The sequence below is a fragment of the Monodon monoceros genome, unplaced genomic scaffold (assembly GCF_005190385.1).
Source record: "Monodon monoceros isolate NGI ecotype Baffin Bay Population unplaced genomic scaffold, NGI_Narwhal_1 Super_Scaffold_18, whole genome shotgun sequence".
NCBI classification, from domain to species: Eukaryota; Metazoa; Chordata; class Mammalia; order Artiodactyla; family Monodontidae; genus Monodon; species Monodon monoceros.
Window position 1 is genome coordinate 34305757 of NW_021703774.1, and position 23782 is coordinate 34329538.

Below are 23782 nucleotides of genomic sequence, written 5' to 3' on the forward strand. Positions count from 1 at the left end.
ATTGGTTACTAAGACTTCTGGACTAACAGAGAATATTACTTGTATTATTTCTACTTTTTAGAATTTGTTAAGGTTTCTACGTTTTAGAATATTATGTACTTCATAATATATAATCAATTTTAATTGATATTCCATAGGCACTTGAAATGAAGTTACATTGTATTAGTATACAGACTTTGATATATACATAAGAGGTATACTTTATTTATTAGCTCTTTTCAATCTTTAATTATGCTTTCCTTTATATATCTCAAGCTTAAAGATAAGAATTAAAGTAAATTAATTTCATAATTATTTAATATCACAAAAATTCTTGATAAATAATAGCATACTTTTCTTATGTCCCATGTATTTTCCCATTGCTGAGCACAGGCTCCGGACACGCAGGCTCAGCAGCCATGGCTCACAGGCCCAGCCGCTCCGTGGCACGTGGGATCTTCCCGGACCGGGGCACGAACCCGTGTCCCCTGCATCGGCAGGCGGACTCTCAACCACTGCGCCACCAGGGAAGCCCCGACCCATGTATTTTTTTGGTTAAAATTGCTACTACATTTTTTGGTACATAAATATTTATAGCTCTTCACTGCAAATCAAAATCTTTAACACCATAATATGCCCATTTTGTGTAATTTAAGGATCTTGATTCTGATGTCCAGTTCATAGGATATTAAAACCAGTATCCCTTATTTTCTTTTTGTTTGCATTTGCTTTATATAACTTTGCCCCTCCTTTTGTTTTTAACCTATCTGAGGTACTTTTAGATTTGTCTCCTGTATACAGCATAGAGTCGAATTTTGTTGCAACTAAAAGGTCTTTTTCTTTCAAAAGGAGACAAGTCCAATTACATTTATTGATATTAGTGATACTTATAGGTTTAATTTTCTCATATTATTTCATATTTTGTACTATATGTATATATGTGCAGTTATATATATATACATTTAGGAGAGTTCAAAATCTGATTCTAGTGGTTACCTGTATATAATTATTATATACCTTTATATAATTAGATATATGTTTAAATACCTTCTTTATTTCTATCTTTATTTTTAAACTTGTTCCTTGTTATAAGTAACAGTAAACTTATCTTGTACTCTCTACTTCCCTCCCCACCCCTCTGTCTTTTCTACCAGTAAATTTATGTCATTTGTATTATCTTAGTGTTTACTTTGTATTCAACATTAATGTTAAGTACTTATATATGTCTATAGCTTGATTTTACTTCCAGCCCTCACAGATGAGGCAATCAATGAGTTTGGTTTTTTCCACTCTGTCCCTCATCTCCTTTTCTTTTTTTTTTTTTTACAATTATCCATTTTATTTATAGGCATTTACTTATTAAGGAAAGGTACTAAAGAGCACTAGACCAACTGTGAAATCACTTAGAAAGTTCTATGAGAGCAGAAACCATATGGACTATTTCCATTTCATCCTACCACCACTATACGCCCCCCAACTCAGGACCTGTGGCTTAAAGATTTTTTTTTTTGCACACAGAGGTTATTCTAAACATAGTGATTGCAGACTGCAACAACAAGGCTGTAACTCTAGACTCTTACTCCATGAATACATCATGGCTTTTTGTTCTCAAGATATATTACCAAGATGAAATGGCCTAAATTGTTTATATATTACAATTAAACCCAACAATCACTTTGCATTGAGAAAGCCAAGTAATTTTATATTAAATAGTAAATAGGCTTAAAATGACCTTTGGGATTGGAAGGGCTCAAACTGATAAAATTGAAAGTTACAGCCTATCTTAGTGTCCCATAATCTCTTAGGATTATTCAAAAGCAATGCTTAAGTATACATAGTAAGGGAAATAAACAATTATAGAGAAAGAAGAGAAAAAATGAGTGTGGTTAAAAGTTATCCTACATTAAAAGAATTTTAATATCCTGCATTTCATGCATCTATAATGAAACCACAATTTTGTAGGTGTTTCATTCTTTTAAGATGAAAAGGTTTTTAATATATATTTGGACAAAGAATGATATCTATATCCATGTATCTATATATCTATATCTCATATAGATATATGTGCTGGTTTTTAAATGAGTAAAGATAAGCTATATTGACATAGTGAAGAATGTGCCAGTTTTGGCAATACAGAAGGACTGAATAGAAAAAGCATTTAAATTTAAATCAGTAAACTACACTTCTGGCTCTAACACAAACTGTGTAATCCTAAACAGATCAAACTAACTCTTTGTAGGTCCTTTTCTTCTCTGTGTTTCCCACTCAGAGAAGTTCCTTTAGCATTTGTTGTAGAGATGGTTTGGTGGTGCTGAATTCTCTTAGCTTTTGCTTGTCTGTAAAGCTTTTGATTTCCCCATTGAATCTGAATGAGATCCTTGCCTGGTAGAGTAATCTTGGTTGTAGGTTCTTCCCTTTCATCACTTTAAGTATATCATGTCACTTCCTTCTGGCTTGTAGAGTTTCTTTTGAGAAATCAGCTGTTAACCTTATGGGAGTTCCCTTGTATTTTATTTGTCATTTTTCCCTTGCTGCTTTCAATAATTTTTCTTTGTCTTTAATTTTTGCCAATTTGATTACTATGTGTCTCAGCATGTTTATCCTTGGGTTTATCCTGTATGGGACTCGTTGTGCTTCCCGGATTGGGTGGCTATTTCCTTTTCCATGTTAGGGAAGTTTTCGACTATAATCTCTTCAAATATTTTCTTGGGTCCTTTCTCTCTCTCTTCTCCTTCTGGGACCCCTATAATGTGCATGTTGTTGTGTTTAATGTTGTCCCAGAGGTCTCTTAGGCTGTCTTCATTTCCTTTCATTCTGTTTTCTTTATTCCGTTCCGCAGCAGTGAATTCCAACATTCTGTCTTCCAGGTCACATATCCATTCTTCTGCCTCAGTTATTCTGCTATTGATTCCTTCTAGTGTAGCTTTCATTTCAGTAATTGTATTGTTCATCTCTGTTTGTTTGTTCTTTAATTCTTCTAGGTCTTTGTTAAACATTTCTTGCATCTTCTTGATCTTTGCCTCCATTGTTTTTCTGAGGTCCTGGATCATCTTCACTATCATTATTCTGAACTCTTTTCCTGGAAGGTTGCTTATCTCCACTTCATTTAGTTGTTTTTCTGGGGTTTTATCTTGTTCCTTCATCTGGTACATAGTCCTCTGCCTTTTCATCTTGTCTATCTTTCTGTGAATGTGGTTTTTGTTCCACAGGCTGCAGGATTGTAGTTCTTCTTGCTTCTGCTGTCTGTCCTCTGGTGGATCTCCTATTTTTATTAATTATATCATCTCAGCTTGTCAGAGCACATAACATTTATATTTCATTCAGTCACTCTTAACCACACCTTTTTGTCTTAGATCTGCATGCTCAGTACTATCAATTGTTTTTTGTTTTTGTTTTTGCTAGTTTCTCCTGTAATCTCTGGGTTGGCTATAGTTTGTCCTCTGGTGATTTCCAAGGAAAAGTCTCTGAGTGAAAATTACTGTTGAATTATTGCAGCTTTAAATACTGTCTGAGGCTTTGCTACTTAAAAGATAATGTGGCTGGATATAAAGCCCTTGGCTCATACTTTCTTTTCTTGAATATCTTATAGATATTGCTGTGTCTGTTTTTCTGGAGGATGTTGCTTTAGAGAACTCTGGGTTTTTTACTCTTATATGTGACTTAGTCTTTGCTTGGCTGTCCAAAGATATTCTGTATCTTTTAAATCTAGTAATCCTACTCTTAGCTGTTTTGATATGGACAATTTGGTTCAATTTTTTGTTGCTATATGATGTACAATTTTAAAATGTAGATTAAAATATTATTTTATTTCTGTAACATTTACCAGAAATATATCTAAAGATAGCTATTTTGTTCTGTTTTGTGTTCCTTCTTCAGGTTGTCCAATTAAGTATATGTTGATTCTCCTATGCTTGTCATCTATATCTAACATTTTTTCTCCACTTTTTGGATATTATTGTTTCATTTTGTTTGATTTTCTCATGTTTCCCTTACTGTGTATGGCTCCCAAGAGGGAAAGTGAGAAGATTCAGAACTAACATCCTGTTGGGACACCAACGTGTTCCTATTGGAATAACCAAAAACAACACTTTTCACTTGATTTCCTGGCTAGGTTAGAAAAATTACATTTTTAAGAAATTTCAAGATAAAGAAATGCTTAATTCTTATTGTAGTTTACCTTAGTAAAATTACTATTAAATTATCATTAAAAAGTTATTAGTAAATAAATTTCAGGACCTCTTAGATTGCTGAAGGTAACATTTATATTAGTGTTCAGTCACATTATAGGTTTATTCCTTGATAATAGTACAATTTGAAATTGTACTAATGATGCTTTTCTTTTTTTTCTGTTACTGTAACTCATATGGGGTAGTAAAACAAACTGAAGAAAGCTTAGGACTTGTCAAGAGCCATAGAAATGGGGGGTCATGAAGTGGGAGTTAATGGTGTATGAGAGAGGGCAAGCATCTGGACGTCAGGAGGTGGCAAAGCAGAGGACAAGAGAGTTTGGCGCCAGTAATCTGGCTGGTACACTCATCCAAAGAAAATTGCAGAACACGCTCAAATGAGTCTTTTACTCTACATTGTCCTGCTTGTGCTCTGAATGAACTCCATGCCTGATATCTAGTCAGCGTCCAATAATAGATTACAGAATAAAAGAACAAGTGAACACACACATCTCATTGCAGTGATAACATTTTACAAAATGGAGTTCTCAATAGGAAATGTTACCTGAAAAAACATTATTTCTTCATTTTTAATATTGAGTAATAAATCCATTTGTTCAGACTCCTTTATTCAACTTAATTTATAGTAGGAATAATTCCATTAAAATCTTTGATCCTATCTTACTCAGGTATATCTTAACTGGCTCAGCCACTAGTTTTTGTGAGATCCAAGATAAAGGAGTTGGCTGGAGTGATCCTCTCCCCATTTGCGAAAGTAAGTAAAGACATTTTTTGACTTGCCTCTAAACCTAAACCATGTTATGTAATAAAACTCCTGTGCATCTTTGCTGCTTCTTATACCCTTCATTAGAATTTGCATCATGAATGTTAGATTTGTAAGGATGCTTTCCCTAATTATTTCTTCCTCTTCACTCACTCATCTCAGTTGTCAAGTGTGAGCCTCCTCCAGCCATCAGCAACGGGAAGCACAATGGGGGAGATGAAGACTTCTACACTTATGGCTCTTCTGTCACCTACAGCTGTGACCCTGACTTCTCAATGTTAGGCACAGCCTCCATTTCTTGCAGACTGGAAAATAAGACAATAGGTGTCTGGAATCCAAGCCCTCCTATTTGTAAAAGTAAGTCATAAAGATGAATTTTGGTTTGAATTTTTTGTTTAAAAGAAAAAGGAAGGTAAATGTATTGGGGGAAGTGAAATGATTCAAAGACAAACTAATTATTGCAATGATGCAGTCATTTTTTTGGTAAACTGATGCTTATGCATGAAGTACCAGTATGTGGTAATAAATAACACTGATATCTCATTGGCTTTGTGAAGTAAAAGGGTTTTTTTTAAATTAAAGTATCAATATAATTGACTCACAATATTATATTAGTTTCAGGTATACTACACGGTGATTTGATATTTTTATACAGTACAAAATGATCACCACAAATCTGGTTACCATCTGTCGCCTTACACTATTACAATATTATTGACTATATTCTTTATGCTGTATGTTACATCTTGAGATGTATTTATTTATAGCTGAAAGTTTGTACCCCTTAATTCCCTTCATCTATTTTGCTCTGCACCCCCTTCCCCCCTGCCACTTCCCTTCCTTGTGGTGACCAACAATTTGTTCTCTGTATCTATGAGTCTGTTTCTGTTTTATGTTTGTTTGTTTTGTTTTAGATTCCACACATAATTGAAATCATGTATTTGTCTTTCTCTGCCTGACATTTCACTTAGCGTAATACCCTCTAATTCCAGCCATGTTATTGCAAATGGTAAGATTTTATTCTTTTTTTATGGCATATATATATATATATATATATATATATATGTATGGCACATCTTCTTCATCCATACATCTATTGATGGACACTGTGGTTGCTTCCATATCTTGGCTATTGTAAATAATGCTTCAATGAACATTGGGGTCACATATATCTTTTCAAATTAGTGTTTTTGTTTTCTCCAGATAAATAGTAAGGAATGGAATTCCTGGATTGTATGGTAGTCCTATTTTTAATTTTTTGAGGACACTCCATACTGTTTTCCATAGTGACTATACCAATTTACATTCCCATCAATGGTGCACAAGTGTTCTTTCTTTATCCGCATCCTTGCCAACAGTTTTTATTTCTTGTCTTTTTGATAATAGCCATTCTGACACATGTGAGGTGGTATCTCATTGTGGTTTTGATTTGCATTTCCCTGGTGATTAGTGATGTTGAACATCTTTTAATGTGCCTGTTGGCTATCTGTATGTCTTTTTTGAAAAAAATGTCTATTCAGGTCCTCTGTCCATTTTTTAATCAGAGTTTTTATATTGATTTGTATGAGTTCTTTATGGATTTTAGACATTAGCCCTTATTAGATATATCATTTTCAAATATCTTCTCCCATTCAGTAGGTTGCTTTTTTGTTTTGCTGTTGGTTTCATTTGCTGTGTGAAAGCTTTTTGGTTTGATGCAGTCCCATTTTTTTTTTTTTTTGCTTTTGTTGCCCATACCTGAGAAGACAGACCCAACTAAAAAAATACTGATAAGACTAATGTTAAAGAGGTCACTGACTATGTTTTCTTCTAGGAGTTTTATAGTTTCAGGTCTTACATTTAAATATTTAATCGATTTTGAAGTTATTTTTGTATATGGTGTAAGAAAGTGGTCTAGTTTCATTCTTTTGCATGTAGCTGTCCAGTTTTCCCAACACTATTTACTGAAGAGTCTGTCTTTTCCCCACTGTATGCTCTTGCCTCCTTTATCCTAGAAAAATTGACCATATAAGTGTTTATTTCTGGGCTCTCTGTTTTGTTCCATTGATCTGTGTCTGTTTTTGTTCCAGGACCATACTGTTTTGATTACTAAAGTTTTACAGTATAGTTTCAAATCAGTGAGCATGATAACTCTTGCTTTGTTCTTCTTTATCAAGATTGCTTTGGCTATTTGAGGTCTTTTGTAGTTCCATACAGATTTTAGGATTATTTGTTCTAGTTCTGTGATAAATGCCATGGGTATTTTGATAGGGATTGATAAATCTGTAGATTGCTTTGGGTAGTATGGACATTTTAACAATATTAATTCTTCCAATCTATGAACACATTATATGTTTCCATTTTCTGGTGTCATCTTCAATATATTTTATCAATGTTTTGTAGTTTTCAGTGTACAGGACTTTCACTTCCTTGGTTAAATTTATTCCTAGATATTTTATTCATTTTGATGCAGTTGTAAATGGAATTGTTTTCTTATTTCTCTTTCTGATAGTCTGCTATTAGTGTATAGAAATTAAACAAATTTCTGTATATTAAATTTGTATCCTGCAACTTTAATGAATGCATCTCTTAATTCTAATAGTTTTTTTTTGTGGAGTCCTTAGGTTTTCTATATATAGTATCATGGCACTGGCAAATAGTGACAGTTACTCCTTCCCTTCCAATTTGGATTCCTTTTATTTCTTTTCTTGTCTGATTGCTGTGGCTAGGACTTCCAATACTATGGTTAATAAAAGTAGTGAGAGGGGGCATCCTTGTCTTATTCTTGATCTTTGAGAAAAAGCTTTCATCTTTTAATGACTGATATTGATATTAGCTATGGGTTTGTCATAAATGTCCTGTGATATCAGTTGTAACTTCTCTTTTACTTTTGAGTTTGTTTGAGCCATCTCTCTTCTTTTTCATTGCTTTTTCCTATATTTTTTAGTCATTATTTTATTTACTTTCACTGTGATTTTTATTATTTCATTTCTCCTACTAATTTTAGGGTTTTTTTTTTTTCTAATTCTTTTGGGTCTTTTAGGTGTAAAGTTTGATCGTTTATTTCAGATTATTCTTGTTTCTTGATGTAGGCCTATATTGCTATGAACTTCCCTCTTATAACTGCTTTTGCTGCAACCCATAGATTTTGGGAAATTGTGTTTCCATTTTTATTTCTCTCAATGTATTTTTTGATTTTCTTTTTGATTTCTTCATTGACCGATTGGTTGTTTAGTATCAGGTTGTTTTGCCTCCACATGTTTATATTTTTCCATTTTTCTTCTTATAATTGATTTCCAATTTCATATCATTGTGTTTGGAAAAGAGAACTCAATCTTCTTAAATTTATAGAAACTTGTATTGTGGCCTAATATGTGATCTATTCTGGAGAATGTTCTATATGCACTTGAGAATGTGTATTCTGCAGTTTTTAGATAGAATGTTTTGTATATATCTATTAAAACTATCTGATCTAATATGTCATTTAAGGTCAATATTTCCTTATTAATGTTCTGTCTTGATGATCTATCCATTGATGCAAGGCCATACTACCCTTTGCCAGATGTTACTTGCCCATTTATATAGGCATTTGAGAGAGACAATTGGACTTGTTCCTTTAGAAAGCCCTAACATTATTTGATTCCATGCATATATGCAGCATATATTCTATGCATATATGCACACTATTATTGCATTACTATCAGTTTCTCCCTTTGTGTTTGTGAACATTTGTTTAATATATTGTATTTAGGTGTTTCTATGTTGGGTGCACTGATATCTATAAATGTTATATCCTCTTCTTAGATTGACCCTTTATTATTAAGTAATGTCCTTTTTTGTCTTTTGTTATAGTATTTGTTTTAAAGTCTCTTTGGTCTGATATGAGTATTGCTATCCCAGCTTTCCTGTTGTTTTCATTTGCATGGAGTATCTTTTTCCATCCCTTCACCTTCAGTCTGTGTATGTTTAGCTCTAGAATGAGTCTCTTTTAGGCAGTATATAAAAGGGCCTTTAAATTTTTTTTTATCCTTTCAGCCACCTATGTCTTTTAATTGGTCCATTTAGTCCATTTACATTTAAAGTGATTATTGATATGAATGTACTTGCTGCTATTTTGTTAATTGTTTTCTGTTTTGTTTTGGTTTTTTATGGTAGTTCTTTTTTGTTCCTTTCTTCTTCTCTTAGTCTTTTCCCTTGTGGTTTGATGATTTTCTCTAGTGTTATGTGTTTGGGTTCCTTTCTCTTTAATTTTTGCATAACTATTGTAGGTTTCTGGTTTGTTGTTACCGTGATGTTTATATATATATATATATATAAAATAAACTGATATATATCTTTTTATTTTAAATTGATAGTCACTTAAGTTCAAATGAATTCTAAAAGCACTATATTGTTTCTGCCCCCCCATTCTACATTTTTCACATTAGAGTTTACAACTTTTTATTTTGTTTCTCCCTTAAACTACTTATTATAGTTATAGTTGATTTTGCTACTTTTGTCTTTTACCTTTTATACTACTATTTTAAGTGGCAGATCCACTGCCTTTACTATATATTTGCCTTTACCAGTGAGATTTTTTTCTTTCATATATTTTCTTTTCTTTTTTTTTGGTGGTACACGGGCCTCTCACTGTTGTGGCCTCTTCCATTGCAGAGCACAGGCTCCAGATGCACAGGCTTAGCGGCTATGGCTCACGGGCCCAGCTGCTCCACAGCATGTGGGATCTTCCTGGACCGGGGCATGAACCCGTGTCCCCTGCATCAGCAGGCAGACTCTCAACCAATGCGCCACCAGGGAAGCCCCATATATTTTCTTATTTCTAGTTGTGGCCTTTTCTTTTCTGCTTACAAAAGACCCTTTAACATTTCTTGTAAGGCTGGTTTAGTGGTGATGAACTCCTTTCGTTTTTGCTTGTCTGTAAAACTCTTTATCTCTCCTTCAATTGTGAGCGATTCCCTTGCTGGGTAAAGTATTCTTGGTTGTAAGTTTTTTTCCTTTCAGCACTTTAAATACATCTTGCCACTCCCTTCTGGCCTGCAGAATTTCTGCTGAAAAATTATCTGGTAGACTTATGAGGGGTTCTCTTGTACATGACAAGTTGTTTTTCTTTTGCTGTCTTTAAAATTCTCTATCTTTAACTTTTGTCTTTTTTTTGTGTGTGTGTGGTATGCGGGCCTCCCACTGCTGTGGCCTCTCCCATTGCGGAGCACAGGCTCCGGACGCTCAGGCCCAGCGACCATGGCTCACAGACCTAGCCGCTCTTCAGCACGTGGGATCTTCCTGGACTGGGGCATGAACCCGTGTCCCCCGCATCGGCAGGTGGACTCTCAACCACTGCACCACCAGGGAAGCCCACTTTTGTCATTTAAATTATGATAATGTCTTGGTGTGGATCTCTTTTCATTTATCTTGCTTGGGGTTCTCTGTACTTCCTGGACCTGGATATCTGTTTCCTTCCCCAGGTTAGAGAAATTTTTAGCCACTATTTCTTCAAACAAGTTTTCTTCCCCTTTATCTTCTCTGTTCTCCATTAATGAAAATGTTAGTTTCCTTGATGTTGCGCTAGATGCATCTTAAACTAGCCTCATTAATTTTTTTTTCTTTTTGCTGTTCTGATTGGGTGATTTCTACTATTCTTTCAGATCACTTATCCATTCTTCTGTACCACCTAACCTGCTATTGATTCCTTCTAGTGTATTTTATTTTATTTATTGTATTCTTCAGCTCTAACTGGTTCTTTTTTATATTTTCTAACTCTGTGTTAAAGTTCTCTCTGTGTTCCTTCACTCTTCTCCTGAGTTCAGTGAGCATCTTTAAAATCATTATTTTTTACTCTTTATCAGGTAAATTACTTATCTCTATTTCATTAGGGTTTTTAAAAATAGGGTTTTATTTTATTCTTTCACTGGAAACATATTCCTCTGTCTCTTCATTTTATTTGACTTTCCATGTTTGTGTCTATGAATTAGGCAAAACAGAATGAGCATGGGCTGGGGGATCCTGGCACTCACTGCATTGGGTTTGCCTTTATGGTACAGTTGGAGCTGGAATGGGTGCATGTGGGAGGGGGTCCCAGGGTGCTCTGCCCAAGAACCACCCTGGGGGGATGGCTGGAGCTGGAATGGGTATGGGCTTGGGGTAAGGGTGTCCCAGCAGCAAAGTAAAAGTTGATTCTCGTACATATTGAGTTTGCTGCCTGTCCAGGAAACTCTCTAGGGAAGCTATAGTTTAGGTGTTAGTTTAGCAACCATCTCAGCAATCCAGATTGCTTCAATCTTATGATATCAAAATGTGCTTTCACAATCCCTTTAGTAGAGGAAGAGAGAAAATCAAATTGTCCCCTGGCTTTAAGAGCTTTTTTCCTGGAAATGACCACATATCACTTTGCATTTCAGCCTTTTGTCCAAAACTAGTAATGTGTAGACGCTACTCATCCTAAGGGAACTGAGGAATATCACCTTTTGTCTGTGCAGGAAGCAGAACTGGATATACTGTTTAGCACTTTTCATGTCAACCACATATACCTACAGAGCAAGTAAAACCTATTAAACACCGGAAGTTCAACAGGACAAAGCAAACAGTAATTGAGCAAGAAGAAATATTGTGGCATTGCTAGTTTGCTAATCTAAGGCATCTTCCTTTGCTACTAAGCACCCACACAATATCACTTACTATTCTGACTCAGCACAGGACACAATCAAATTGGGGATAAACGAGCATGATACTGCAAACCATTTAAAATGCCTGAAGAACTCTCATGAGTTCAGGATGAAGGTGAAAGGCAGGCACTGAAAGCCTTTAACCAAAATGTGCTGAATGTTAGAAAGATAACTCTGGCTGCAGAATGGACAACAATTTGGAGTGGGACAAAACTTAACCCATAGGTACCTGTTGCAACTATCTTGCTAAGTAGTGAAGCTCCTTCAACTGTTGCCATGGCAGTGGGCCTGGAGAGAAATTGAGGAATCCTAGAGGAATTAAAGTGGCAGGACTGACAGGACTTGATGACTGACTGCTGTGGGGTAGGAGGCAGGGGCAATTTGTTCTTTGCTTATGATGGTACAGCTCTCTGATGCCCTGGCTACCTCTGCATCATGACTATCACATCATTACCACTGACCACTGACCCACCATCAAAATCATCCAGGAGAGCAGGTCATTATAGGAAGAGGTTTTGAGGACCTCAAGATATGTTTTTTTCCTGGATTATATATGGCTAGTTTTTCTTGGGAAAGTGAAGAAGTTAGAGTTATCCACAATCATCTCACAATAGAACCTACATGATGGGATCTCATTTTACTGAGGCTTTTAAAAGTTGAAAAAAGGGCTTCCCTGGTGGCGCAGTGGTTGAGAGTACGCCTGCCGGTGCAGGGGACACGGGTTCGTGCCCCAGTCTGGGAAGATCCCACATGCCGCGGAGCAGCTGGGCCCGTGAGCCATGGCCGCTGAGCCTGCGCATCCGGAGCCTGTGCTCCGCAACGGGAGAGGCCACAACAGTGAGAAGCCCGCGTACCGCAAAAAAAAAAAACACAAAAAAGTTGAAAGAAAAAGCATATATATAAATATATATATAACCCATTTGTCTTTTCTTTTGAGTTTTTAGAAATCACTTGTCCTCAGCCAGTGGTTAATGATGGAAAAATAATCTCTGGATTTGGACCTATCTATACTTATAAACAGACTATTGTATTTGACTGCAATAAAGGTTATCGTCTCAAGGGCAACAAGTTAATCCATTGTGGAGCTGATAACAGCTGGCATCCTCCTCCTCCCATTTGTGAACTCAGTAAGTATGGGCCATGAAAGAGTTTCAATGTCTGGCATCTAAAGATATCCAGAAATATTGATGGGGACATACTTATATGCCTAAGCCCATTTGAATCACAGTAAAAATTTAAATTTAGATCAATCCCTCAGTTTTTTCTTGTTGGAAAAAAGAATGATTACACTACACTGTGCAAGGTCATATAACATCACAAAAGGCTGCCACACGCAGTTGTGCACACTACAACCCTAAAGAGAGATGTAGCATTGTAGACGTTGTGCATTAGTATGTTTATTTCAATAATTTTCTTGCAGTTGATAGAAAATTGCTTTGTTCTAGCAAAAATCATTATATTATGGTGATTGTTTTAAAAGATATATAGTAAAGTGTCCTGAGGGAAAAATGCCTTTTTCTAACTTGCACAAAATTATTGTATGGACTAACTATGATTCTGATACTCTGAAATTATAAACTCATGTGGATCACTAAAAATTATCTTTTTTTAAAATTAATTTTTATTGGAGTACAGTTGCTTTACAGTATTGTGTTAGTTTCTACCGTACAGAAAAATGAATCAGCCATACATGTATATATATCCTCTCCCTTTTGGACTTCCCTTCCATTCAGGTCACCACAGTGCATTAAGTAGAGTTCCCTGTTAAAAATTATCTTAATGGTAACAATGATAACTTGGTGCTAGTCTAAGTACATAACAAGAATTAATTCAATGAATTCTGTCCAGAATTGTGGGCGCAGTTATTATCCTCATTTTAAGGATGAGAAATCCATTCACAGAGGTTATTTGACATGTCCAGAATAGGCAAATCCATTGAGAGAGAAAGAATTTTAGTGGTTTCCAGGGCCTGGGAGGAGGCAAGACTAGGAGGTGAGTCCTAACGAGTACAGAGTTTCTTTTTGGGTTGACAAAAATATCCTAAAATTGGATAGGGGTGATGGTTTCACAACTCTGTGGATATAGTAAAAACCATTGGATAGTGTATTTTAAATGGGTGAATTTTATGTTATGTGACTTGTGTCTTAATAAAACTTAAAAAAGACCCTTACCCTTGAAGATAAAAATAAAATAAACATCCAACTTGACAGATGTTTCTATTACATTTCCATACTGTGAACCAGTAGCAGCAGCAAAGAGTGAAGAGGACAAGATACAAGGTTTAGGCTCAGAAGTCACTTTGTGCATGGTTTGTTCTTGCCAAACCTTTAAATGATAAAGTTTCTGGTGTCATCTGGATAAGGGGAATGACTCTTGTTTATTTTCTCCTATCAGCCAGGAAACAAAAGAGTTAGATTTATTTGTCTGCAACATTTCTCCAGTCATATCCACCTAGCAAGCCCAATGCTTCAATTCAGATACCAAACTTTCTGAAGTAAAATGAAGAGGAAGAAGAATTCATATTTTGAATAGTTGGCACGACACACAGAAACCACTTGTTAGTGCCCTTAGTAAGAACCTCTCTGGTGCCTTGCACATTTGGGTACATGTCCATGTGTGTTTTCTGGTGTGACTGATTCATCAGCTATGGCAGGCTGGTTCCTGGCTGAATGAGCACATGACACCCTTTGATAGGACAGGCTCATTGATCACTGTTGCATCCCTAGTAACAGTGTCCTTTTCCCTTGTTCTTCCTTTATGGGCAGATGGCTGTGCTGGCTTACCATATATCCCCCATGCCATCTGGGGAAAATATGACTACCAGAAGCCAACACAAGAGGAAGTGTATGATGTTGGGACTGAACTGAGGTACTTCTGCACTTCTGGCTATAAACCCAAGGCAGATGGGCCCACGACTGTGACTTGTCAGAGAAATTTGGAGTGGACCCCATACATACAATGTGAGGGTGAGTTTCTTTTTTAAAAATTTTTTCATATATTAAATATCCAGTATGTGCTAGGATTTTCCATCTTAAATGAATATAATTTTTTTCCTCAAGATAAATTTAGAATTATACTAATTGAACACAATAGTGAACAATTATTGCCAGAAGGGACCATAAATGTTTTGGAGCTTGAGGAGCTGAGAAATTATAATCTTATCCTGGTTCAGAATCAAATGAGACAAAACACAGAAGTCAGATGTTATGAAGATTAAGTATGAGCTTCATTACTGGTAAAGGTACAATGGAGAATACAGCTCCACCACCGCCCAAGTCGGACCTCTGTCACAGCCCTTTCCTCCCCAATGTAGACTTTGGGGTGCTCGACAGAAGGAAGGTCTGTGAAACAGTCATGAACTCAAGCAGCTGCAAGGTGACTTGTGTCTCATGTCTCTTGAGCCATGAGACTGTGGGCTGAAAGACCTGCCTCTAGAAGACAGACTCTGACCCTGACCCAGTGCTTTTGCCTCAGTAGGATAGAAAGGAGACTCTGTCTAGTCTCACTTGGGAGTAAGTGAGGGGCTGAAAGATATATGGATGCAATTTTATGGGCCTCAATGGAATTGACAACATGCATTCTTCTACACATCTATCAGACTCTTGCCATTTTAGAGGTAAAGACACTGAGGCCCAGAATACAGGGAACTTTATTCTGTAGATTGGAATTTGAAAAATATGTGAAATGCACAAATAATGAAAAATGGTAACCCACTTATTGAAAGATTAGTCATTTCACGTTAGGACTTAAAGTTCAATTGCAGTCGTTCAGACTCATTTTGGGGAAATAGAATGAAATATTTTAACAATATCACTGAATTAAAATATATTTAGTAAAAGTTATTGCCACCACTTAAATAACAAAGTATTGGAAACAACTGAATTGGAAACAAATGAGTTGGAGTGCTTTAGCAAATCTGGGCCAGGGAGAGCAGACTCAAATTGCCTCTGCTTTCCCAATCTCTCTTCAGTGGTGAGATCTTCTAAAGGTAGAAATTAGACTTTTAGCCATAGGATCCTCCTCATGGTGATTTTACTAACCATTAGCCTTCTTTTATATTTTTTAGAGGTTTGTTGCCCAGTACTAGAACTGAACAATGGCAGAATCACTCCACTGAGAAAAAGCAACATTGACAATAGCTGTACCTATTTCTATGGAGATGAGGTTTCATATACATGTCATAAGAAATATACATATCGTGCTACATGCACAGCAGATGGCACATGGAGTCCCAAAACACCAGAATGTGCCCCAGGTAAGAGCTTATGGAAGCATGTTATTCTAGAAGTTTTTTACAGCAAAATGATGGAGATTGTTATTTTTTAATTAAAGTGTAGTTGATGTACAATATTATGTAAGTTTCAGGCATACAGCATAGTGATTCACAATGTTGGAAGGTTATGTTCCACTTATAAAAATTGGCTATATTCCCTGTGTTGTACTATGTATCCTTGTAGCTTATTTATTTTATACATAGTAGTTTGTACCTTTTAATCCCCTACCCCATCGTGCCCCTCCTAGCTTCCTTCCCCCCACTAGTTTGTTCTCTATATTTGTGAATCTGTTTGTTTTGTTATATTCATTCATTTTATTTTTTAGATTCCACATATAAGTGATAACATAGAGTATTTGTCTTTCTCTGTTTGATTTATTTCACTAAGCATACTACTCTCCAGGTCCATCCAGGTTGTTGCAAATGGCAAAACCTCATTCTTTTTTATGCCTGAGTAATATTCATATATATATATATAAAACATAGATATAGATACACATCTTTTTCCATTCATCTGTTGATTGACACTTAGGTTGCTTTCATATCTTGGCTACTGTAAATAATGCTGGTATGAACATTCAAAATGATGGAGATTATTAAGGGAAGGTTTCAAATTAGGTAAAAGAGACATGGGCTGGTTGGCCCTGAGGACATGGTAAGCCCTCACCTGGAGCCCCTGAGAAACTGGTCTCTAGGGGAATCAGCCCAGGATGCTTTTTTGTGTCAAGCATAGGGGTTCCAAGATGGTTGAGTCTGTGAGGGTCAAATACAACAGTCCCCAAGGCAAGGTCATATTCAAGTGTGGAGCAGAAAGTTTTCATTCTTTCAGTCTCTCTGTAAAATGAAAAAACCTCAGTAAATTTGCCTCTAGCCTTGGGAACAGAGTTACAGTTCGGATGTGAAACCACTGCTACAGCCCAACTTAGAGAAGACTGTTGACAAACAAGTTGGAATGGTTCCAATAGCCTACCTTGCAAAACGCCTCAGATTTGCAGAATTTCCTTTGTAAAAACAAGGGAGGTGTCGGAGCTTTCCTTTTAGATCAACAGCTTCAAATTCTTAGCATGGAAAATTCAGAGAAGACAGAAGTGGTTCTCCTTGCTTGTGGTTTTTTAATCCTATAATCAACACGGACCTCGGGTTGTTTGAGCTGGCCAAGGACTGCATGAATGGAAGAGGAAAATTAGAATTGTCAAAGGCATAATTTCTCCTATTGGTGATACATGTAAGAAGAAAAGACTCGTCTCTACCCATCACTGAGTTATGCCAGAACTTGCCACTAAGAACTCAAAATGGGTGAAAGGTGATACATGGAAAAGTCTTCAGAAGTATTGGATAGACTGCTAAAGTGCTAAGACACCATCAAGAGACCCTGGCGGCTAGTAGCTGTGATCAACAGCAGGAATCACCTATGCTGGAAAGGCCTGGATGGAAGAGGAAGTGGACTGAACAAAGACAAGATTTTAGTAAAAAAAAAAAAAAAAAAAAATCTGCTAAGTGAAAGGATAGAAAATCAGATCTTAGAGATGAATGTCATTCTTCCCATAGCTTTTTGGAGGTTAAGAGTTGGAGTAGTACTAAAGAACAATCTAGAAGCAGATGAAATTATCAAATTTAAGTTTGATTTCTTCTCTTGGAAATCTACTCTTAGTTCATCTGAAGTGTGTGTGAACTGCAGAAAGGCTCCAATGCTAGAATCTCTTATTCTGCATTTTTACCTGGAAGTTCCTATACCCTGATGAGCTGTGAGTATATTGATCTCGGAACCCACTGTTTGAAGCATGTGGGCACCCTCCCAGGAAACCTAGTATTATTGTGCTGTTTATGGATCAACAACTTGAACATAGAACAAACTGCTTGGCTTTTGTCCCAGTATCAAGGATGCTGCTAATACCACAGCATAATAGGGTTTTGGATATCCTTAAGGACAGACTCCCTCTTTGGATAATGGAAATTAGAACAATGAACTTCACAGGGTGATAAATATTAGTAACTGTTGTGACTTCCATTGAGAAAGAGAAAGTATGACATTGTTTATTCCCTACCATGCCTTTTTCATAATTTGCTTTTATAATGTAAATTTAGAATTTAGGAAATGTGTAAAGCTGGTGTTTTGTTTGATGCTGATGTTTTTTATGTGTGGTACTTTTTAACCCTTAACATTGTTTGTATAATTTGAACGCAACAAATGAACTTGCAGTGAAAGTCTTTTACTACAGCCTCGTTCAGTTGGAAAAATGAAATCAAAACAAACAAAAAAAACCCCCACATTATGTAAAAAAGTTCATATACCCTGAATGATTTTAAGAGTGGATAAGTTTGTTAAAAAATACTGCCCCCTCAGTCCAACTTTCTCTTTTCCCCCACTGTTTGTTCCCGTTCTTTTGAACTTCCTGGGTTCCTTCTTTTTTCTGAATCAATGAAAAGAGCCCATAGACAGTTCAATTATTACCTTTTATTTCTTGGTATTTATTCTTTTTTCTTCTCTTCCTTCTAGTCCATATGGCTTCACCTACAGTATAAAACCTGCCCACATCTAGTGAACCTGCCTTTCTGAGCTTACTTCTTTTCTTCCTTCCCTACCTTCCAGATTCTGGAACATCATCATGCCATCTACATCTTGCTTATTCAGTAGAATTAACATGATGCCATTGATGTTCTGTATCAATATGATATTCTGTGGATGTCCACACGGTCGTGACATCTCCAGACTCTATTATGACAGGGGCTGGTGAGTTACAGCCAAGGTCTTAAAATGCAGATATTTGATCTTGAACCTTCCACGTGTGTGCAAACGGTTTGTGACCCTCTTTTCTGATAGGGATGGAAGAGAAGGCCTCTGCTGAATCAGTGGCCTCACTTACTCGAAGACATATTAATCTGCTCTAGCAAAGATACCACATCTGGTACAGTGGCTGCAATAGGGGCTAAAATGCTGTTGGGTTTTCAGTAGTCTACTGGAATTCTCCAGAATCCTAATTTTTGTAGTAGACACACTGGTGAAGTACAGGGGGATATGATGACCCCTCCTGCATCTTTAGTTCTTTAAGAGTGGCACAAATTTCTCCTTCTCCCCTACCCTTCAGTACATGATATTTTAAAAAAACTTACCTTCTTTGCCTCCAGGGGGAGGGTATAGGTAGTATCAATGTCTTGTACTTGGCTTTCTTGGATAAGACAGCTCTAACCCCATAGGCCAAGGACCAATGTGGAGGTTGTACCAATGACCCATTTTGTCTATCCTGTTTATACTTTCAAAGATAATGGGGCTTCCCTGGTGGCGCAGTGGTTGAGAGTCCGCCTGCTGATGCAGGGGACACGGGTTCATGCCTCGGTCCGGGAGGATCCCACATGCCACAGAGCAGCTGGGCCCGTGAGCCATGGCCGCTGGGCCTGCACGTCCGGAGCCTGTGCTCTGCAACGGGAGAGGCCACAACAGTGAGAGGCCCGCGTACCACACACACACAAAAAAAGATAATGGAAAAGGCCACCAAATGGCTTAATAGGGGGGCCATGATGGTTCCAAGTATCCATGTCAACTCAAGCTCTATGTTCAATAATCCTTGGATTACTGTGCACCTCTCACCTGTGCACAGTTACCTATGTAAATAGACATAGGTTCTCTTAGAAGACTGGGGCACTCATTACTGTGTATACTTCCCAAGGTGTTGTAGTATCTTTACTTCTGGAAACTGTCTTTTTTCTTTAGTCGATGATCTCCAGACCTGACAACTGGCACAGGTCCAGAAACTGAACAAAGGATTATAACTTTTTATTGGACCAAATGCCAACAGCCTCCTGATCATCCATCCTTAATTTCTTTCGATGGTACAAACTGAGTAGTATCTGGTTGGCTGCTCATCTATTTTCACCCTCATGAATGCCGTGTTCTATTAACCGTGTTCCTAACTCTCAGGCACCTCTGGTTGTCTCTCTAACTTGCCACTCGTTACGATCATTACAGTTGCTTAGCTTCTGAAGCATATAAGCACCTCTCAGCCTGCGATTGCTAAGAGTGAAATTTGTTCTTTAATGTTCCTCGCATCGTCAGCTCTGGCCTTTGATACGGGCGCTCTTCTTGTTAGGATATTCCTTCTGACCTTGGTACCTGTATCCTCCAGGCTTTCCCGGGGAACGTAATCATTTGGTGGGATTTCCAGCATGTGTGTGGTACATCCACTCCAGCATGCTCTCTTCTCTGAGTCACTTAACCTCTCTTTCTACCACGTGCCATGGCAACTCCAGCATTTGAATCTCATGGTCAGCATCATGTTTTCTATGCCTCAAGGAGGCATCTGAGGATAGTACTTGTAGATACTACAGCCTGTCAGTTTAATATTGTACCTGACTTTCCTGGTGCCCTGTTCTATTTAAATTTCTCATGCACTGTTTGTGGAACCTGACAGTGTTCCCTTTCAGAGAGGTACTCAGCACCATGCCACATCTATTATTCCAACCTGCAAGCCACCTTTTTTATTCTTTCTATGAGCTCTTTTCTAAAATATTTTAGAAGACAGTAAGTATATTCTTGGGGGGTTGGATGGACAGGTTTGATTGGGAGCAATGAGTCAGAGATTGTGGATTTATTTCGCATCTTTACAGTCTTTCCCAGATGTACATCTCTGCATTTAGCCTGAAATCAGAGGAGTGTACCACTAGTACAATGAGACTTTGGACTGAATTCAGCCTTCATGCCAAAATGGCTCCTAAATAGTGTCAAGTTTAGTGAATTGTCAATAAAATGAAACAAATCTTAAGTGCTTGTCATTCCATTGGAGCCTTTCTAAGGTTCCCCAGCCTCACGCCTACAGAAGGGCAGCATAGGTCCTGGGTTTGGCTAAGTGAGCAGATGGGCAGAGAAGATAGAAGGACAGAAGGAAGCCTCCTACAAACCACACAGATTCTGGGAAGTGTTGATATAAGCATTCGACACTCTGACCCTCTTTGATTTTTATGTCTCACTTCAAGATTGCGATTCTCCTCCTGTCATTGCCCATGGACATCCTACACTTGTCGGGCCATCAATTGTATTTAGAAGTGTTGAGGCTACATACAGATGTGATGAAGGGTACACCTTGGTTGGAAAGAACAAACTCTTTTGCACTTCTTCAGGCTGGTCATCTGCAGCCCCTCAATGTAAAGGTAACTCCAGCTCTCTCTTCAGCTTTTTGTGTGGGGGAACTATCCTGAAAGGCTTTAGAGCACAGTTTCTTCTCTGCCAGAGGCAGCAAAAAAATATTTGATTTGATTTGATTTATTTAAAATACTTACTATATTCTGACAGTACCCAAAGCAAAAAGTACAGAGGGCACAACAGAAACATTAATCTCCCCTACTTCTTTCTCCCAGGTGCAAAATTCAGCCTCTGTGAGGCAGCCCCTATTCTTCGTTTCTTGTATACTTCCAGAAATATTCTACAGTTGGTACATCTTACCTGAGTGTAGTTGTGGCCCATAGCAAAATTGTCATGGAAAGTTGGTCTAGCATGAACGTCGACTCCCATGGGATAATTGCAAGCATCGTGGTGAGGTCACAGGTATTTCCATCAGAGCCAGTGCAGGGCACCACCAGCCCAGGACGTAGGCATGTTGTGAGTGGGGGACTCCTAGTGTGTCAGCTGTGTGGGGACAAGAGGGGACAAGATCGGGTCTGATTGTTACATGCACACAAGTTTAATATCACTTTGTCATCAACAACCACAGGGATTATTTGACACCATTGTTTCCATTGCACACGGGAGCATAATAGGCGAGAGGGAAAATCTTGTATTCAGCATCTTATAGGGCTCAAGATACGAGAGGTAGTTGATTTGATAGATGAGGATTTAGGGTCACATGCCCTTTTTATATTCTGTCATGCTATTTAAAATTGTTATGTCCTTGGGCAAGTTACTTAACTTTTCTGTATCTCACTTTCTCCTAGATAAAATAGTGAGACTTAAATAAGATAATCACATAAAGTACTAACCCAAAGTCTAATACATGGCCAATGCTCAATAAATATGTTAATGAAAATTATTTTTGTTCTCAAGATGAAAGAAAAGGTAAAACAATTAGCAGCACTTCAATATAGTTCATTCTTAGTACCGTAGACTCATATCTTCTTCTTAGATCTACAGATTGCTTAAAATTATGTTCCATTTCAGCTTTGTGTCCGAAACCAGAGATAGAACATGGAAGGTTATCTGTGGATAAGGATGGATATGTTGAACCTGAAACTGTCACTGTCCAGTGTGACTCTCGTTATGGTTTGGTTGGTTCCCAAAGTATCGCTTGTTCAGAAAACAGAACGTGGTACCCGGAGGTGCCCAAGTGTGAGTGGGTAAGTGGCACAATTCAAGGAAGTTTACAATCTAACAAACCCTAAAATGGGTGTCTCCCTCAAAGGACTGTCCTGCCAGTAAAGGTGACATCTGACTTGTCAAGATTCATTCATGCAAAGGAACTCTCAATTTTGCCTTGAAGCCCTCTGGTCAGAAAGGAGTGGCAAGTTTTCCTGTTCTCACTTGAGAACAGGGAAAACTGAGCCCCTTTGGAGTGGAGGGTCTCAGATACCTGGGAGTACTGACTCCTTAACTTTACTTTTCTAGGGGATATGGTATACTGTTGTCCCATTTCTGAATGGTCAGCAGAAATAGTCTCTGTTCCCACAGAGGCTTTCTGGGAGGCTGTCTCAGAGCAGAGTTATATTCCTCTGAGGAAGAAGATGGTGGGGTCCAAGGTGTTTTCTTGTTTTCCTGCTCATCCACCAGTTCTGGGTGGGTCTTGGTCCTGAATCTGTAGTCCTGCCTTTGTCAGCATGAACTATGCCCCCTAACAATTGGAAGAGAAGCCTTTTAAGTACACTCATCACATATTTCTCCTTTAGGAGTACCCTGAAGGCTGTGAGCAAGTGGTCAAAGGCAAGAAACTCATGCAGTGTCTCCCAAATCCAGAGGAGGTGAGATTGGCCCTGGAGGTGTATAAGCTGTACCTGGAGATTCAAACACTGGAGCTTCAGAAAGATGAGGCAAAGCAAGCCACTCAGGAGGGTTCACCGTAATGTTTCCCATGAAGGGGAGGAAAATGTGCCTTGCTGCCTTAAATCCAATATGGATCACTTCAGTTAATCACCATTACCATCTCTTTTACACCATCAATTGTGGTAATAATTATCTAGAAAGAGTAATTGGTTAATATTTAGTGCTTTGAGACTGTAGAATTATTGATCATTTTCTGATTCATATTTTTGCTTTTCTGGACACAGAGTACACATTTTATCAATTAAACAATTTACATATCCAACAGTATTTTGTCTTCGTGGTCATTAGGACTCTGTGAAATGAGGTCTATGAAAAAACCCATACATAAAGTTGATATATTTATTTTACTGTAGGGACCTTGGACATATGAACATGGGTTCACACCAATACATTTCCATGGATTGCCTTTACTCCACAGTTCACATGTGCAAGTCACTCAGGTGTTCAGTATTTAGATTAAACATCAACACACCCCAAAAGCCTTGTCCGTTGTCCCCCATTTGAAGCAGTCACGCACTTTTCTAAACCCCCATGCACTTGACCTCTGCCTCACTAATGCTCCCTTTCGGCTTTTGGCTTGTGAGAAGGAGATTCACGTCTGTGTCTGATCTCCTGATTCCATCCTCAGGAACAGACTCTGAAAGCCTGATGAGTGGAAGCCCACCCGGCAGCCACCTTTGTGCTCCCAAGTCCTTGTTCTGATATGGTCCTCATTTTCCTTAGTAGAAATTAAAATGGCTCAAGCAACTACCCCCCACATGAGGAGAAACCCCATATTAATCACATTTATGTCTCGGGGTGTTTGGCGACTTCCTCCAACACTTGCATCCTCTAAAATCTCTCTCTCATTCATATCTCAGTTCCTTTGGTTGTTCTATCTCCTTTATACACAGAACTCTATGGGGGAACAGTGACCTCTTT

At 37.7% G+C, this 23782-nt stretch overlaps 1 protein-coding gene across 3 annotated transcripts in view; it reads left to right on the forward strand.

The window, feature by feature from the left end:
- C4BPA (complement component 4 binding protein alpha) overlaps positions 1 to 23118 on the forward strand; it is a 41585-nt gene extending 18467 nt beyond the window's left edge. For all 3 annotated transcript variants that reach the window (XM_029229365.1, XM_029229366.1, XM_029229364.1), the window contains 8 exons: positions 4835 to 4920; positions 5092 to 5286; positions 12512 to 12694; positions 14333 to 14533; positions 15634 to 15822; positions 20809 to 20982; positions 21986 to 22161; positions 22708 to 23118. In XM_029229365.1, coding sequence (XP_029085198.1) covers positions 4835 to 4920; positions 5092 to 5286; positions 12512 to 12694; positions 14333 to 14533; positions 15634 to 15822; positions 20809 to 20982; positions 21986 to 22161; positions 22708 to 22881 — 1378 coding nt within the window. In that variant the 3' untranslated portion in view covers positions 22882 to 23118. The remainder of the gene's footprint in view (positions 1 to 4834; positions 4921 to 5091; positions 5287 to 12511; positions 12695 to 14332; positions 14534 to 15633; positions 15823 to 20808; positions 20983 to 21985; positions 22162 to 22707) is intronic.
- The last annotated feature ends 664 nt before the right edge of the window (positions 23119 to 23782 follow it).